The 18,683-nt window shown below is 53.7% G+C and overlaps 1 protein-coding gene across 1 annotated transcript in view; it reads left to right on the plus strand.

Annotated features, from left to right (window-relative positions):
* The window catches only part of ADAMTS7 (ADAM metallopeptidase with thrombospondin type 1 motif 7), a 487,405-nt gene that overhangs the window by 372,781 nt on the left and 95,941 nt on the right, over positions 1 to 18,683 (plus strand). The window contains exon 18 of the mRNA XM_085644679.1: positions 16,425 to 16,638. Coding sequence (XP_085500805.1) covers positions 16,425 to 16,638 — 214 coding nt within the window. The remainder of the gene's footprint in view (positions 1 to 16,424; positions 16,639 to 18,683) is intronic.

Below are 18,683 nucleotides of genomic sequence, written 5' to 3' on the forward strand. Positions count from 1 at the left end.
TGACAAGGCCCAAACAAGATCCTCCCTAACAAAGTCATTGGTGCAGTTTATGGTCCTTCAAGTTCCTTGCGCCAATGCACACCGGCTTGCACGATAGTGCAAAGCTGTGTGCGTGATATCAAGCATAGGTGTTATCCTGAAGGCTACTTTTTCAGCACAAAATGTTATGCCTTGGCAAATTGTAACGCGTTGCAGCAAACTGTACAACACACAATCAAAGTTGGAAAGCTTTGGAGAAAATAACTATTTTCACCAACTTTATGCCTGCCTTGAGGGGACGTAATTTTGTTATGCAAATCTATGGATTAGCATCAAAATCCATGTTGAGTCCATGGGAACATCCATGTAACACCTCTCCTTGAAACAACAGCACATAGTGACACTGTTAGCTACTTTATGGCTACTTTACATGCCATTCATGATTTACACAGGAAAGAAAAACCCCGAAAACAACACTTTGCATCAGGTTTGCATCACTTCTGTGATACAAACCAGGCGCAAAGTGTTGATAAATCTGTCTACAAAGCTTTAAGATTTGAAACATATCGCAATGATTGGGGGTGTCATGAAAAATGAATAAAATAAGATTTTATTACTGCTCAAATTAACTTTTTTTTAGCAACATAAGAATACCGAAAAAGCCCGTGGATATCCAGCACATGTTCTTTTTAATTTAAGGTAAACGGTGGGAATATTATGGGCTGTTCTCATCAGTAGATTCTGTTTCGACTCATATAGTCTGATTTACGGCTGGGGACAGGCGGGGGATGTGGATGGAACATGGATGATGTGCTTGGAGCTTTGTTATTGTTTCTTTTTATTTGTTCTGCTTAATCTGCTCTCTACACTAAAACTCAATAAATTTTGTTTATAAAAAAAATTGGGGCAACAACAATAAGGTTGTAAACCTATGCCTTGCAATTTGATGCAGTGCTTTGACGCAAGTTCATACCCCAATGTGGTATATTAGAAGGATTGGAACCACTCAAAGCCTCCATAAGTGTCCTCCAGAGGATCAAGGCAAGTGACCCAAGTTACCCCAGAGACGGGGTCACATGCCCCCAGAGACGGACCTTTAACTATAGAGAGCCAGTAAGCAGCCTCGGGATACAGGTTCGAAGAAATGCGCCCCGGACGTCTAATCCACGGCCACCAGCAGAACTTGCTACAAAGCCCAGGCAGAGGGTGGGTAGCCACCCTCAGGCACTATGGGCATGCAGCTGAGTGTCTCCTATGATGATGGACAGGACAGGACAGGAAATGGCACACCTCCAGTGCACCTGCATGACCGTCGAGTTTAGTGCGGACAAATGGGTAGTCAGGAAACGTGAGAGGATGTGGCCTTACGCAGGGCTTCAAGTGGGATGAAAAACTGTGGGGGGGGTCTCTCAATCAATCAATCAATCATAGGCATTTGTATAGCGCACTGCTCACCCGGAGGGTCTCAAGGCGCTGGGGGGGGGGGGAACGCTACTGCTCGAACAGCCAGGTCTTGAGTTGCTTCCTGAAGGCGAGATGGTCTTGCGTTGTCCGGAGGTGGATGGGGAGGGAGTTCCATGTCTTGGCTGCCAGGTAGGAGAAGGATCTTCCTCCGGCGGTGGCTCTGCGGATGCGGGGGACGGTGGCGAGAGCGAGGCTGGCGGAGCGGAGCTGGCGGGTGGCCTTGTGAAAGGTCAGGCGGCTATTGAGGAACTTGGGGCCCAGGTCGTGGAGGGCCTTGTGTGCGTGGGTGAGGAGTCGGAACGTGATTCTTTTGTTGACGGGGAGCCAGTGCAGGTCTCTCAGGTGTTCGGAGATGTGGCTGTGTCGGGGGATGTCCAGGATGAGTCGTGCTGAGGCGTTCTGGATCCGTTGGAGTTTCTTCTGGAGTTTGGCGGCTGTGCCGGCGTAGAGGGCGTTCCCGTAGTCCAGCCGACTGGTGACGAGGGCCTGGGTGACCGTCTTCCTGGTCTCGGTGGGGATCCACCGGAAGATCTTTCGAAGCATGCGCAGGGTGTTGAATCATGAAGACGAGACGGCGTTGACTTGTCTGGTCATCGAGAGGGAGGAGTCCAGGATGAAGCCTAGGTTGCGTGCGTGGTCCGTTGGCTTGGGGGTGGCTCCCAGGGCGGGGGGCCACCAGGAGTCATCCCAGGCGGAGGGTGATGATCCCAGGATGAGGACCTCCGTCTTGTCTGAGTTCAGTTTCAGGCGGCTGTTCTTCATACATTCGGCGACGTCTTTCATCCCTTCATGTAGGCTTGCTCTGGCGGCGTCCGGGTCACTGGTGAGGGAGAGGATCAGCTGGGTGTCGTCAGCGTAGGTGATGATCTTGAGGTTGTGTTGACGTGCGATGGTTGCGAGGGGGCTCATGTAGACGTTGAAGAGGGTGGGGCGGAGCGATGACCCTTGTGGAACGCCGCAGATGACTTCGGTGGCCGCTGACCGGAACGGGGGGAGGCGGACTCTCTGGGTTCTTCCGGCGAGGAATGAGGTGATCCACTCCAGGGCCTTCTCCTGGATGCCGGTGTTGTTCAGGCATTGTACCAGGGTGCGGTGGCAGACAGTGTCGAACGCTGCGGAGAGGTCCAGGAGGATGAGGGCCGCAGTTTCCCCGTTGTCCATTAGGGATCTGATGTCGTCTGTGGCTGCGATGAGGGCAGTCTCCGTGCTGTGGTTGGCTCGGAAGCCGGATTGCGAGTGGTCGAGGGATCCGTTGGTCTCGAGGAAGGCGGCTAGCTGTCTGTTGACGGTCTTCTCGATGACTTTGGCAGGAAACGGGAGGAGCGAGATGGGGCGGTAGTTCTTGAGGTCGGAGGGGTCTGCAGTTGGTTTCTTCAGCAGGGCACTGATCTCGGTGTGTTTCCAGCACTCCGGGAAGGTGGCGGTGTTGAAGGAGGCGTTGATGATGTCGCGGAGGTGGGGTGCGATGATGTGGTCGGCCGTGTTGAAGATGTGGTGTGGGCAGGGGTCCGTAGGGGATCCGGAGTGGATGGTGTTCATTGTGCGTGTTGTGTCTTCGGTGCTGACTGGGGTCCAGGTGCGGAGGGTGGCGGTGGGGGGCATCGGTTTGGTGGTGGGGTTCGTGGTTGGTGGGCCGAAGCTGTTGTGAATGTTGGAGATCTTGTCGTGGAAGAAGGCTGCGAGGGAGTCGCAGAGGTCTTGCGAGGGAGTGATGTCATTGTTTCCGGCATCGGGGTTGGAGAGCTCTTTGACGATGCTGAAGAGTTTCTTGCTGTTGTGGGTGTTGTTGTCCAGTCGTTCCTTGAAGGCTGTCTTCTTTGTGGCGCGGATCAGTTGGTGGTGTTTGCGGGTGGCGTGTTTGAGGGCCGTCATGTTGTCTGTGGTCTGGTTGGTGCGCCAGGTGTTCTCCAGGGAGCGGCAGTTCTTCTTGGAGGTGATGAGCTCGTCGGTGAACCAGGAGGCTTTCTTGCTGCCGCGTCTGCTGGGGGGGTTCTTCTTCAGTGGTGCGAGGGCGTCTGCGCAGTTGGTGATCCACTGTGTGAGGTTGTTGGCAGCTTCGTTGGGGTCCGTTGAGCTGGTGGGGGGTTCTGGCTGAGGAAGGTGGTGAGCTGGTCGCCGGTGATCTTGTTCCAGCTCCTGCGGGGGGCTTGTTGAGGGTGGTGGTGGGTCGTCGCTTTACTGAAGCTGAAGTGGACGCAGCTGTGGTCAGTCCACTGGAGATTGGTGGAGTGGCTGAAGGTGACGTATTTGCTGGATGAGAAGACTGGGTCAAGCGTGTGGCCGGCGTAGTGGGTGGGGGTGGTACCAGTTGCTTGAGTCCGAGGTTGGCCAGGTTGTCCAGCAGAGCAGTGGTGTTGCGGTCCTTGTTGTCCTCCAGGTGGAAGTTGAGGTCCCCCAGGAGGATGTAGTCGGTGGAATTGATGGCGTGCGGGCTGACGAAGTCTGTGATGTCTTTGCTGAACTGTGTGCGTGGTCCCGGTGGTCTGTAGACGAGGGTGCCTCTGAGCATGGTCTTGGGGTCGGTGTGTATCTGGAAGTGGAGGTGTTCGGCGGAGGTGAAGGTGTCATCGGAGTTGGTCGTGATGCGGATGGTGTTCTTGTGGATGATGGCGATGCCGCCTCGTGTCTGGTTGACGCGGTCTTTCCTGGTGATTTTGTAGCCTTCCGGGACGGCGATGGCGACGTCGGGCGCTGAGGAGGCGTTCATCCAGGTTTCCGTCAGGAAGGCGATGTCTGGTGCTGTCGAGTCAAGGAGGTTCCAGAGTTCGACGGCATGCCTGTGAACGGAGCGGGTATTGAGTAGGATGCACATCAGGTGTTTGTTGCTGGGGCTCGGTTTAGCAGGTGTGGTGTTGGGTCGGAGGCCGGTGAAGCGGCAGGTCAGGCAGGTGAAGGGTCCGTGGGTGCGTCTCGGGGTGGCTCGGTAGCGGCCGGCGTTGAGTGCGTGGAGGGTTTTGGCGTTGTAGATGTGCAGGGTGTGCTGGCGAGGACCAGGGGGTCTGGCGCTGGGCGCGGTCCAGGCGCGGACGGGCGCAGACGGGCTTACCTTTGGCGCACCTTCGGCGCTCAATCGGCGCTCCCGCTGCGCGCGTCCGCTGCGCGGTCGCTCTGTGGGCGTCATAAGTAAGGAGCCGGGAGGGAGGAGCAGCTGGGTGGCGGGAGCGGGGCGGCGAATGGAATCACAGGGGGCGGGGCCGCAGGGAGGCAGCGGCGGGAAATTCCAAGAAGCAGCGGGCAGCGGGAAATTCCCAGGAGCAGCGGGAAATTCCCAGGAGCAGCGGGCAGCGAGCGAAGGAATCTGCAGGCAGGAGGCGGCAAAGGCAGGGAGTGGGGCGACCAAGCCCTGTGGAGGGCTGAGCGGTCACACTCTGTTGTCCCATACGGTCCCCTTAAGTAAGGAGCCGGGAGGGAGGAGCAGCTGGGTGGCGGGAGCGGAGCGGCGAATGGAATCACAGGGGGGCGGGGCCGCAGGGAGGCAGCTGCAGGAAATTCCAAGAAGCAGCAGGCAGCGGCAAATTCCCAGGAGCAGCGGGAAATTCCCAGGAGCAGCGGGCAGCGAGCGAAGGAATCTGCAGGCAGGAGGCGGCAAAGGCAGGCAGGAGCGGCAGCAGTGAGTGGGGCGACCAAGCCCTGTGGAGGGCTATAGCTGCTGCGTCAAAGGGGCGTGGCCAGTGTACTTAAGGGCGTGGCTTAAAAACACATAAGCTAAAAATCTGTGCTTGGCATAGTGTGTGGCCCGACTTGTATTTTGCTGTTTCTGTCATTGCATCCAGATATATGATACAAGTAACACATACCTACAAGTCAGGACTATTGGCTTTGGCAATGGTTGTTAGTTGCATAAGATAAATAAGCGTTAACTATGGCTTGTATATAATATTAAAAAAACTTCCACTTAAAGCCCTGGTGACACCACGACAATGTTGCTGCTCCTGAGTTTCAAAAAGAGAAGGGAAATCCGGAGAGAAAATGACTCTCTTAATGGATTTCCCTTCCCCTACAAGGCTCACCTGGCATGACGTCATGCCGTAACTTCTCCACTAGTGAGAAGTGAGCAGTGTGAGCAGCACGTTCACATCGATGTGCCTGCTGTCACTGCAGTCCGGAAAAAACGGACCGCCTGTGCCAGGGCACAAAACAGAGCCGATAGAGACCCGTTACAAGGCTCCCTTTAAACAAGCATTTACAGTGCAATGGTCTCGGCATTGGTAAAGTTAGAGCTATTGGCATTGCTCATGACATTATTTTTGTTTATGTTTTTGTTTTTAAAACATTTAAAGAAACGGCATTGTCATGAGCAATGCCAATAGCTCTAACTTTAACAATGCTGAGACCGTTGCATTGTAAATGCTTGTTCTCTGTGTGAGCTGTGCTTTTGTCCTTTTATTGGCGCCGGGTACAGTAGAAGGATAGGGGAGCTTCTAATCTTTAACCTCTGACCTCGGACAAAACAAAGGTCGGCTGGCCGAGCGTATGGTTAACGCAGACTGGAGGTGTCGACGGGGTTGTTGAGGGGTCAGTGTTATATGGGGACTCGGTCCGTGTCCCGGAGAGCTTGCTGTGACGCTGCACACACCACGCACGCATGGCGACATTGACGCTACGCCGACGAGATAGCTGAGTCGGTGGAGCGCCTGTTTCAAGTGAGATATTTGAGTCCTGGCAGGTTCTTCCCAATTTGTATGTCACTTCGTTGTGAATATAAAGAGAACCGCATTTGTTTAATGAGTGCAGGGCTTGAATACCACAAGGACGGGTCCAGCGCTCTCAACAGACACAGGGTGTTATAGTAAGCGTTTCCGCAGTGTGCCGAGAAGCAAATCTGTTCACATTGTGCGCTACAGTGGGAGTGTTCCCTGTAATGCGCATCTTATGTTTTATGGTACGGTGCCACTAAGCGTTTGTAATATGACGTTATTCCATAAACAGGGCACTATTGACTGTTTTCACTGCGTCCGTGTAAACGTTAATTCGAAGAGCCGTCTTTTACATTAACTCTTTCATCAACAGCCCGGACTGCCTTGGAAATGTAGTCCCACCCAAGTCAAGACTACCGCAGCCTCAACCTCATGTGGACGACAGCCCACCAGGATTGGCAACCGCGGCCTGTACTGTGCAAACAGATCTCCACAGCACACCCCAACCCACTCGGCCACCTAACAACTTCACACCGACAGCTTGCATGACTGCCAGCAACAAGCACGCAGCCCACGCCTCCAGCCCGCAGCCCGCCTCCCCAAAACATGCACGAATGGATGCTGAACACGCAGAGAGGGCTGTTCACAGCCAGTCACCACTTGAAGGAAAACAGCAACTTCGTGTAACTGCAAAGTAAACACGGCCGGCCTTCAGGGGTCAGGCAGAGACCTGCGACTTCCGCAGCGCCTTCTGCTGTGTGTGTGGGCGCTGCCTGCGCTCTCGGCCCAGACACTGCAGCCTGCTAAAACCCAGCATCGCACTCTGATACCGGACAACTGGACAGCACAAACCCAATGAGGTGCAAGTGCTTGAGTGATGGGTGCTGTGAATGCCCACTTCCAATGGCACTCGTGGCAGTGACCTCAGAATGATGAAAGGCAGAGTCAGGCACTGCTGTTTTTAACTGCTTAAATAGAGATGTCCAGTGCAGGCACATCAAGCATAATTTAAGGTGAGGGAGCAACGCCGGGACACCACCGCCTTTCTCCGAGGCAGAGAAGAACTGCCTCGGAGAAACGCAGCCTCGGTTTCGGATTCGGGGGCGTGTTTCTTTTTCTCTCCTCTTGCCATTGGCTGGAGGAGAGAAAAACACACCCTGCGAAAAGCAACGAAAAAACACGCCCCCCGATCCGAAAAGGACGGGGCTTCAACGGAGTGACTGGACCTCTTCTCCAGTGGCTGGCCAGCATTTAAGAGGCCAGCCAATGGAGAACAGGAGAGAAGAGGGGCGGGTGCAAGCCCCTCTTCTCAAAGACATTAAATCTCCGGACTTCCGGTCTGCCGACCGGATGGTCCCGAGACCTAAAAACTGCCGGTGCCCAGCACCAGTGACACGGCCCACTTACGGACAGAGCTGTCGGCTTTGGAGCTGGGGAACTGTGGTGTTTGGGGCCCTAGGCCCTCATGCTAGTAATCATGGACCCAGACACGTAGTTGGATGGTGGGTTAACTGGCCACGAGCACGTGCGCTCGGCCCCTTTTATTGACAGCGTCACCTGACACAGTGACGTCTGTGGTGGGTGGGTGTACAGTGTAATACAGCAGGTCGGAGCACTAGAACGTGTCCATGCTTGGACACTACATCCCTCCCAATTTTTAATAACAAAACCAAACGTCAAAGTTCAACCTGGGGGAGAAAGAAAGATATACACAGTTGTAATACAGTGACCAAACTTCTGCAGAATCGCTCACGCTTCAGCTGCTTGGAGTCGCAGAAGATGTTCTTCCTGTCGCGGACGATGCTCTTCCTGTCGCAGACGATCACCAGTTCACTGTGGCACCAGTCATGGGTGCTCGATGGATCTAGTCTGTTTGACGGCTCTGCCTTGAAGTTGTTCTCACAGTCTTTCCTTCGCTTTTACTTTCTTGGCGACAAACGCAGTTGAGTTCTTGTGGTTTTACCGCTAGATGTTGCCGTTCGTCTTTTCGTCCAGTCCTTTTCTTTACCTGTGGCGTGTGTTCTGTTTTGCAAAACGGATTGGTTGCAAGACACCCCTCTCACCAGGATGCCTCTCTCGCAGGTGTTCCCCTGCCACGGGATATCCCTGAGGCCCTCTGGCTCGTCCTGAGCTGGGTGTACTGTGTCGTGTTACTCGCACGCCGATCCGTGTGGGTGCAGAGGAGACGACAAGTCTCACCTCGGGTTCTGCAGTCGTGCCTGGAGGGTAGCTGTTGGCTCCTGTCTTCGCACACAATGTCTTCATCCTCCTGGGACCTTTGCTGGAGGGCGGCTGATGACCATCTCTCGTCGCGGGGACGCTCTCTCACTGGCATCCCTGAGGCCTCTGCCCCTGGGTCACCACGGCTGGCGTTGTCCAGTGTCCGTGTGACCCCAAAGGTGGGTGTTTCGAATAGTCCGGCCTGCTCACCCCTGCAGATCCCAGGTGCGCTGAAAGCATCATCAAACAGATGGTCTTTTCTCCGTGCCACGGGTGTTCTTCAGGACTTGCGCACCGTGCTTGTCACCTTCCTTGTCTTTGAGGTGTGAGTAGTCTCGCCACCCTCTTCTCTCTTTCCTCTATTTCTTTCTCCGTGAGGATGTCCTGTCACTCTGACTTCTTCTTTGTTGCAGTGGCAACCGTGCCACTCAGATCTCTTCCTTTCCCCTTTCTTTTGGTGGCAAACGTGCCACTCCGATATCTTCATTCTTCTTTTCTTGTAGTGGCGAACGTGCCACTCAGACATCTTTTTTTTTCTTAGTGGCGGACGTGCCACTCTGGTCTCTTCATCTCTTCGCTTCACGCCCTACTCTGGACCGTTCCTGTTCTCCTCTTATCTGGCCAGGCTTCTCCATGCAGCGCGCGCACTCTGCACGTGTTCCCCCTGGTCTTGTCCTCGTCCGAGAACACTCTCTTCATCTTCCTCAGCATTCCGAGTTAGGGTCGTGACCTTCTCTTCATCTTCACCTTGTCACCAGTTACTTCGGTTGAAGTTCGTGGGGCCATGCTCATGGTCCGCTTCGGTCTTCTCCCTTTCACCAGTTGCTTTGGTTCATCTTGAGCTTCTTTGGACCACTTGACGGTCCGCGCTGCCGATCACTGGCAGGATATCTTCGGTCTTGCGTCAGACCTCTTTGTGCGACTCCTGGCGAGTCGGCTTCTTTGGTGCGACCATGTGGCAGGTCGGCTGGGCCTTTGTGGTGCGACCGTTCGGCTGGTCGGCTTGACCTTTGTGGGGCGACCGTTTGGCAGGTCGGCTTGGCCTTTGTGGTGCGACCATTTGGCTGGTCGGCTTGACCTTTGTGGGGCGACCGTTTGGCAGGTCGGCTTGGCCTTTGTGGTGCGACCATTTGGCTGGTCGGCTTGACCTTTGCGTTGCGACCGTTTGGCAGGTCGGCTTGGCCTTTGTGGTGCGACCATTTGGCTGGTCGGCTTGACCTTTGTGGTGCGACCATTTTGGCTGGTCGGCTTGACCTTTGTGGTGCGACCGTTTGGCAGGTCGGCTGGGCCTTTGTGGTGCGACCATTTTCTGCTGGTCGGCTTGACCTTTGTGGTGCGACCGTTTGGCAGGTCGGCTGGGCCTTTGTGGTGCGACCATTTTTGGCTGGTCGGCTTCACGAGGTGTGTCACGTCGTGTGACTACCTGTGTCCGCTGCCTTGTCAGGCGCTGGTGCGTGCTACTCTTCGTACCGTCGTGGTACAGCTTCAGTGTAGCGTTGCTCCTAGTATCATGATCATTTGATGTGGTGGCTTCTTGGCGCCACTGGGTGTTGCTCTGCATCCTTGGCCGCCAGTGTCGGATACTTGCTGCGCCCATCCTCTTCAGTGGGTTCCTCTCGTGTAGGCGCTGCAGTGTACTGTCCGCGTCCGGGGTACCTCTGCGCTGAGTCCGTTTGTTCTCTCGAGGGTTCGCTCCACTTGATGCGGCGACAGCGCAGTCCTCGCTGGGGTGGATGTGGCTCAACACCGTTCTTCTTTCTTCCTCCTTGTTGCTGCGGGATGACGCTGCATCCCTGTGGCACACCGTCTCTTCTTCCTGTGCTTCTGTCGCGTTCCTGCGCTTCTGGCACATTCCCGTGCGCCTCCGTCGCACTCCCGTGCGCTCACCTTCGCGCCTCCGTCAGACCTTGCGGTGCGTGCCTTGCTGCCTCTTCTCCCACGCCGTCGGTCTCTTGTGACTGCTGGACCTCCTTGGCTTGCTGTAGGCTTGTTGATCTTCCTCTTGCTGCAGTACCACCAGTGGCCACTGGGTGGCAGTGTTGCTTTTCTTCGGCTCCAGCAGCAACCTTCTGCGCTGCCAGAACTCTATGCCTTGTTTTCCTTTTCTCCAGGCTTCACTCGTGAGTAGGAAGGCTGGAGGGGAGCTGGAGCCAGGCAGAGCAGTGGAGTCCAGGACACGTGGCAGCAGGTAAGTCCTTTACGTTTTTTTTTGTATGGGGGGCAGGAGGGCACTGGCAGTCTGTCCAGTTTATCTCAACTTCTATTGCAGGTTGCAGCGTGCTTCTCTGGGCCACATTTCTGCCTCTTCCCCACAGCTCCTGACGGTCACCCGGGAGGACTCTTGACTCGGTGTGTGCCGTCCTTTCTTGGAGGGAGGGGCTCAGTAACTTGCTCTCTCGCGCTTCCCTGGCTGCTCAGGGACACACGTTGCAGCTGGCAGCCCGTTTACTTTGCTGGGGGCGGGGCCGGCTTCAGTGCATGCTGCCATTATCTCTTTAGTCACTGCAAGTGGGGAGGGGGGGGCCCCTCGCAGGCTGTCCGTCCTGCTCTGTCCTCACTGCGGGGTCTGTCTTTCGCGTGGTTACCGGCCACGCGCGGAATGTCTCAGGGGGCGGGGCACTACCCCGGACTGCAGCTCACGCTAGGACGCCTCACAGGCAGCCCTCTCGCCAGAATCACCGCACCGCCTCCCGAATCCCGGTAAGCTTTTAACTTCAGGCTCACCCGCCGCCGCAGCCTCACCTTCTCTACGCTGCGCGGCGGGGAGTAGGGTGTTGGTGAACTTGGTGCAGTCGCGCTTTACTGCGGGTGCTGTCGCTGCGGGTGGGCTCCGCTTTTGCTTACGTAGCTTTGGCAGGACGGTGGCAGTGATCCACTTCGCTGCACCTTCGTGCTCGCTCTCCGGGCTCACCTTCTGCCCGGTTGGGCGTCCTCTAACGCGGGTGGGCTCCGCTTGATACAGGCTCCGGTGAGGGGGTCGTGGCCGACGCGGGTGGGCTCCGCTCGGTCCACTCTTCGAACCGGGCACAGCGGCAGGCTAGACAGGCTCGGGGTGGGCACCCGACTTTCTCCGGCTGAATCACGGCGTCGCGGCCGGTGCGGGTGGGCTCCGCACGGCTCGCACTTCTCCTCCTTCACCGGGCAGGTCGCGGCCGATGCGGGTGGGCTCCGATCGGTCTGCTTGTCGTCGGGGCGCTTCCCACGCGGGGTTCACGGCGGCAGACTCGGGGTGGGCACCCGGCCGCCACGGGACATGCTGCGGGCTCCGCCTCGCCCCGTAGGCTTCTCGGCGCGTCGCGCCTTCATTCAGAGGGGGGGGGTGTCCTCACCGGGCAGTCCTCTCTCCCCCCATGTCGTCGATGGTGCGCCGATCGGGGGCTGCACACGCGGGTGTAGATTACCCGCCTCGTCGCCATTGTGGTGTTTGGGGCCCTAGGCCCTCATGCTAGTAATCATGGACCCAGACACGTAGTTGGATGGTGGGTTAACTGGCCACGAGCACGTGCGCTCGGCCCCTTTTATTGACAGCGTCACCTGACACAGTGACGTCTGTGGTGGGTGGGTGTACAGTGTAATACAGCAGGTCGGAGCACTAGAACGTGTCCATGCTTGGACACTACAGGAACTAGGTTCGACCTTCCGCGGCAGCTCCGCATCCTGTGATTCTGGGCAAATCTCCCCGTGCCTATCAAAAATAAATGGCTCCTTGTGAAGGTAACTGGTGCTCATTTAAAGCGCTCCAATACCTTCGGTTCGCGCTTCATAAAATCTGCACACAAAAAAATCACGGCGCAAGCCACGCATAGGACTTACAGCCAAACAGTTCTCACCTCACCCTACCCTCCACTGTGCAGGCTCTTCGCTGACGCTCCCCGGCGCCCCAACCCCCCCTCACATCCTGCACTCCAGCCTCCGCTCCCGTCTGGGTTCACACCAGGAGATCTGGAGGCCGAGGTTTCAGCTGCACTGGAAATAATAATCCTGCTGCTGAGAATGACATTCCACAGAGAGTGGGAGGGAAAGACACGAGGAACAGGCACAATGTCAGCTGGATCAACCCACGCATCTCTGCTGAGGGACCTCAGCCGTGGCTGCGACACCCCCTGCTGCTACTGTTCAGAAACACACGCACAGCTCTGCTAAGGCACCTCAAACCTACAGCATGGCGCTGGAATTCACCGCTCTGCCATCGTACCTCAGCCTGGCCCTTCAGTCCCATGGATGAGACTCCCTTGCGGGTCTGTTAATACCCTTAGCACAATCTTCTATCCTTTGTGAACTATGAAACCCGCACAGCTCTGTCCATACACCTCAGGGCACAAGTCCTAAAAAAAGAAGTGGGGGGACTGACCAAGTTAGGCAGTATGCAAGTGACATCATGTCAGGGGCCATCAAACCACATGGCGTCATGACACGTGATATTCCATGTGGCATCACAGAAAGTGACCTCACTGGAAGTGACATCACAAGAAGTGACATCATATACTATGATCTCACACGTATGTTTATCAGGTGCATCATGAGTACTTTTAAGTGCATTTAGCAAATGAGATTTGAAGCCGGGATTGTGCCAAAAAAGTGGCGCAATCCTGTCGCAAAATCTGGGCCTCAACCAATAAATTTTTTTTAAACCCTGCCAAAGAAATTGGCAACAAGGAAAAGCATAGTAGTACATCTGTTCTGCTTAATTGGTTGCAAAGTCTGCATTTTAAAATATCTTATGGGGTTAAGGCATCTGCTGCAGAGGTGCCCAGTGAATCTCAGGGAATAATGATAATGGTGAGATAACTCTGGAGTTTAATGCATTTGTTGGAGGGATATGAGTTTTGTGTAGTCCCAAATTTAAACCAAAGTAGTGTAGAAGATTAAGTTGTCTTTTGCAAAACATAATCACCTACTGTTATGGAGGGGGGGGGGCCCATTTGGGGATTGTTGAACCTCTATTTTGTTGCTACCTTCTTTGGGTTTATTGTTCATGATATCGCAACACACATGGTGTGCATCTTATATAATGTTGTGAGCATTAATGTACCACTTAATTATGCAGCAGTGCTCTGATATGTGCCAAATGAAAATGCAATAAAATATGTTTAAAACAAAAAGTTCTCTCCTGCAAAGCATATCAGGTAACATGCAGATCACGGATTTTATGTAGATAGGTAAGTGGATTACTGCTTTGAACACAGAGATCCTTTTGTTACTTGCAGTTCATAAATTGTAATCCTTCTAGTAGACTACAGTGAGCTGTGAAAGGAATTTGACTCCTACACCCTGTAACCCTGAATGTCTCGTGTAACACATCTTGTATATTGATTTACACACTTGCATGATTTATTTGGAATGAATATGTGTAGGTTATGGAAAGCGCTCTAACACTGTATTTGGATGAGTAGCGTTATGAAAGAAATAAAATAGTGCTATTTAAATTATTATTTGTCAAAACACTGGGACAGAGCAACCCATCTGACATTCTTACAGTGCATGCACTTATATACAACAAAGTAAAAAGCATGCATCTCTTAAGTACCTGTGAAAAGATAATACGCTGTGTGCTTTTGTTTACTTGCTGGTGCATTTGTGAGGTCCCAGGACATCCTCAGTCGCACACCGATCCCCATAACTTCTGTCTTTATCTTTGCTCAGTTCGAGGTGGAAAAAAAGCCCCCTCGCTGCCTCCACGTTGCTGCTGTAAATGGAAAGCAGACAACATGCAGGAGCTGCTAAACATGTCCATGTGTCTCAAAATTACAATGGGACAAGTTCAACATATTTCTGTGGGGCCCAACTTCTTAGCAGGGTGGACGGCGTCCACCCTGTGAAAATAGTGGGTGCACGCCGTGTACCCGCGTGTACTGCATGACTTGTACCCTGATACACCTCATTCCTAACCAGATGCCACAGACATTTCCCTCAAGGCTGCAGGCTCAGGGGCTGCTTTCAAAGCAGCTTAGACTGCCATGACCCAGGGATGGCCCCATTCTGCTCGCTGCCTCCTTCCATGGGTGATTTGGGGGTCTAGTCCGGTATAGTGTGCTATACAAAAAGTGATAAGCACCCAGCATGCCAGAAACCTACCTGCAGCACCACCTGCTGCTCCAGCAGAGAGCCCCATGTTATTATTAGTTTTGTTGGTCCATTCTGATGGACTCACACCCATGCTACAATTCTCAGAGTGCATAGGGTTGATATTCAGTGCTGGCCCCCGGGGAAGTGAAGCCCGCAGTCTTCCCTCGGGGTGCTTCCTGCGGGCTGGAAGGACAAGGTGGGGATAGGACGTGTTAGAGGGAGGGGTGGGTATTAGATAGGGCTATAAAGGGGTCAGGAGAAGAGTATCCAGCCTCTCCCTGACACCAAGCACCACCGGGAGCGTTTTTCAAATGTAAGTCCTGCCGCCCACCCTACATGTTGTAGGAGGATGGGTGGGAAATGTTGGTTACAGCATTGCCAGTTTAGGATAGGTTGTAGGGCATAGGCGGTACTTTGGAGGGGTGGTGAGTCATATATGGGCAGATACACGCCTTGCGCGGTTTGCAATGAGTAACGGAAGGAACTTCAAGGGAGGATGTTTGGAGGGCAAGTGAAGGAGAGATTGGATGTATGGAATGAGCTCAGCGAGTGAAATGGGGAGGAGTGAAGAAAATGAGATTGTTAGTTGCGAATGGCACGGGAAGAATGAAACTGTTCGGGTTATGTCAGGAGTTATAGTTGGAATTATTGTTAAGGTTAATAAAGTTCATTAGTATGTTTGCAACCTTAACCTAATGAATGGCCTTTTACGCTACTATAACAGGGTGGAGTGTGGTTATTGCACAAAAACCAAGCCCTGGAAACATGGTCTCTTGATGACTGTTGCTAGGTTGCACCTCATTGCATATAAGATGTGATACACTTGTCCCTACGGCTATTGGTCAGTGGTGTAAAGCAAAGTGACACCCCCCGCAGAATGTGAAGAGGGGCCATTTAGTATCCCATATCTCACAGATGTTCATTGGCCTTTGGCTGAATGGGGTCTCCCTGAAGGCTGGAGGGTGTGAAAGGTTGGGGAGCCCATCTGCTCCGCAGGGACTGAATGGGTGAATTCATGCCACCGGCAGGTGAAGACATCTCTCTCTGATAAGGTTGTCGATGCCAGCTGCTGAGTAGCCTTACTGCCAAAGGCGCTGGCCTGGGGTTGGCATTCATGCTTAATTTATCAGCTAGAAGACTATGGCCAGTGTAATTTGGCAATCATTTCCTCAGGTGACGTCATTGAAGCGCAAGGGTGCCCCAACAGTTGTCAACAGGCCCAGTCTACTAGTACCCTTTCCAGATGTAACTTCCGCACTGTCAGTACTCTGCACTCTGAAGGAGGGTCTTACACTCCTCGCACCCCGGGGGTCCCATCGCCACAGTCTGCGTTCCTCCAGTGCTTAAAGGGGCTCCAGCATCTAAAAAGTCCCACCGACTCCCTACTCCCAGCCTAGACTCACCCAGCTCCAGGCTTCTGCACTCCCAGCCCTACCCTACTTTGCCCAGCCTAGACTCACATAGTGTCTGGCTCCAGCAGTCCTGGCGCCTCAGAGGCCACACCGCCCCCTACTCGCAGTCTAGCTTCACCCAGTATCTTAGGGGTTCCCCAGTGGCGTAACAAAAGCCCCTGCAGCCCCCGCGGTATAGGGGGCAAGATCCGGGTCCCCCCTCCGGCACTGGCATGCCTCTGGCCTGAGAGCTTCGGACTGGCTCTGGAGTGTGGAGGGCCCCCTGCATGGTCTTTGCATGGGACATCCCTCAAATGTCGTTACGCCACTTGGGTTCCCTCCAGCATGCCAGCCTCTGAGAGGCCCACCGCCCCACTATCATAGTCTGCATTCACCCAGCATTTAAGGGCTCTCCTGCACGTTGATCACTTGGAGTCTGGGCTCAACCTGTGTCTGTCCATCAGCTGCAAGGATAATGTGTGCGCACAAGGTCGGGATGTGAGAGAGCCCCAGCACATCAAGTTCACACGCCCCCTGTATCTGATGGTGCCCAATATGTGCCAGTACTTTCTGCTTGGTTGTGTCAGAGTTTGGGAAGGTTCAAGCCTTGGCAACATTCTCAGTTCATATTTTCAGATGTGTGAATCTGCCGTTTGTTCTGGTGCAGGTGGTGGGTCGGTGAGTGGCAGATGTGTTCCTCTACATGTGGGGAGTCGGGCCTTGTGCGGAGAGCTGTTCTCTGCACCCAGAGTGTGGGGTTGGACGAGCAGAAAGCCCTTCCAGCCGCCGACTGCGGACACCTTCCCAAGCCAGGATCCAGCACCCCCTGCAACCGGGAGATCCTCTGCCCGTCAGACTGGGAAGCCGGCAACTGGTCTGAGGTGAGCTAACTGGTGTGGGCGAGCATGCTTCTCACAGGTTCCATCACATCGGTGCATGAGAGATCTTGGGCTTTAAGATGTCTTGTTTCTGTAGTAACACATGGGTAAAAGAGTCCTCCATGCGCCACAAAAACCCGTTCCAGAGACGGCCTACTGCTCCTCGGAAGACAGCTACACAGCCATTGTTCCCACTGACAAATTTGGGCCAATTCACCAAACATCTGACTGCACCTTCCCCTCTATTCTAGGTTTAGATCCTACAAGTGGCCTCAGGATACCCCCAAACTCTCACGAGTCATCACTGACATGGCAGTACTGGTGGCGAGCACATGGTGTGCTAGGTAGGAAGCTCATAACTATACCAGTCCACCTGTTGTAGGACAGGCGGCAACCACTGAGGATTGGGTGAGAGCATGCTGTCCACTCACCCGTTCCTCATAGTCCAGTCCACCTCAGCCCCTGAGGAGCAGGACTGCCACCAGTGCTGGAACAGGACACAGAACATGTCACAGCCAGTGCCAAAAGGACCCACTGACTAAGGAGAGAAGTGCAACACAAGCAGGCCATTCAACTCCCAGTGGGTGAATTCAGGAAGCTTAGTGGCTGTTTCTGAGAACCACGAAGCTACTGAGACTCCGGGGAGCTTGTGGGGAGCTGCAGGGCACTCAAACGAAATATGGGTGACATTTAAAAGAAGTCAATTGTTGAGCAAAACACTTAATTCGATAAAAGTTAAAAAAAGAGACGCACGATGATCTGCGATATGAATTTGTGTGTCATATTTATTGTCCAGATGATGCCAAGTCCAGCCCTTGAGCTGGTGGTGCACGGCTGATGCTTGTTTGTGGTCTGGCGTCCCTGAAAGTTGAATTGGGCAGCCTTTAGCAGGTGCTAGAGAAGAGCAGAGGGAGAAGCTGTGTAACAGTGATCATGAATCACAACCACACGTAACCATGCACGAGCCCTCTCTATACCCCCACTGAACCCGAGAGCAACTAAATGCACCTCTTGTTTCAGACAGGCCAGTTTTCTTTGATGCTCCCCCGGAGTTTGAAGAGAGACCCTTATGTCTGGGTGGTGATGGCGCAAGTGACATAAGGTGCTGTCATATTTGGCAGCCTTCCGCAAAGGCGGCTCTACCAGCTGAAGCCCTGGAAAGAAGCCGCCTGTAGCCCACACAAACTCTGATGGGGATGGAGGACAGAGTAGCTTCAAGAAACAAGGGATTCGCTGCTTAGGAAGTCGAGTGCTTCCTCCCTAGGGTGGGTGGAAAGTGGCACTCAGTCCAGCTGTCCATCTCATGACCCCTTACCCTTAACTTCCATGGCTGGCCTCAGAGAAAGGCTAAATAGCGATACATATTCAGACATCCCCTTTCTCCAGGTCTGCATCATCGATTAGAATAAGTCTGAACTATCGGGTTGATGTCCAAACCCTCAACTGAACTCGCGGCATTATTTCCAGTATAGTTTTATACTAAGGATACTAGCGCTGGAGACCTAGTGTTATAGACAGGTAATATTATCTTCATCCACTTGCAGGGTTCAGACGAGCGTAAGGTAGCCAGCCAGTCTGTGAGATTGCTTTGCTCCAACCCAAGTATTACTAGTGGAAACCACAGTAGGAAATGCCCAGCATGCCAAGGCACAGGACCCTGAGTGCCTCTGGTGGCAAGTAGAACAAGCATTAGAAATGCAATAGGTCTAACATTTGTCGAGTTACAGCTATTGGCATAGCTCAACAGCTACCTGACAGAAATTGCCACTTTGCAGGTGCAGAACAGAGCGTTGCTCTGTGAAACAGCCTGAAAGCCTAAAACGTTGTTGATAGCCTACAACATAAAAATGCAGATCAGGATGACCAGGAGGAACCTCTGAGGTATTGGTATGGCCAAGGCAAGCAAACGATGAGTGAAATCGCATGGGCGTGACCCAAGCACGCAAAGGTGGGAGAATCAGACCCAGTGCACCAATAAAAACCCCATATTTCTAAATGGCACAACAACGAACAAATGGCAATTCATGGGCATGCCAAAACCCGATAGA

The sequence above is a fragment of the Triturus cristatus genome, chromosome 3_1 (assembly GCF_964204655.1).
Source record: "Triturus cristatus chromosome 3_1, aTriCri1.1, whole genome shotgun sequence".
Lineage (NCBI taxonomy): Eukaryota > Metazoa > Chordata > Amphibia > Caudata > Salamandridae > Triturus > Triturus cristatus.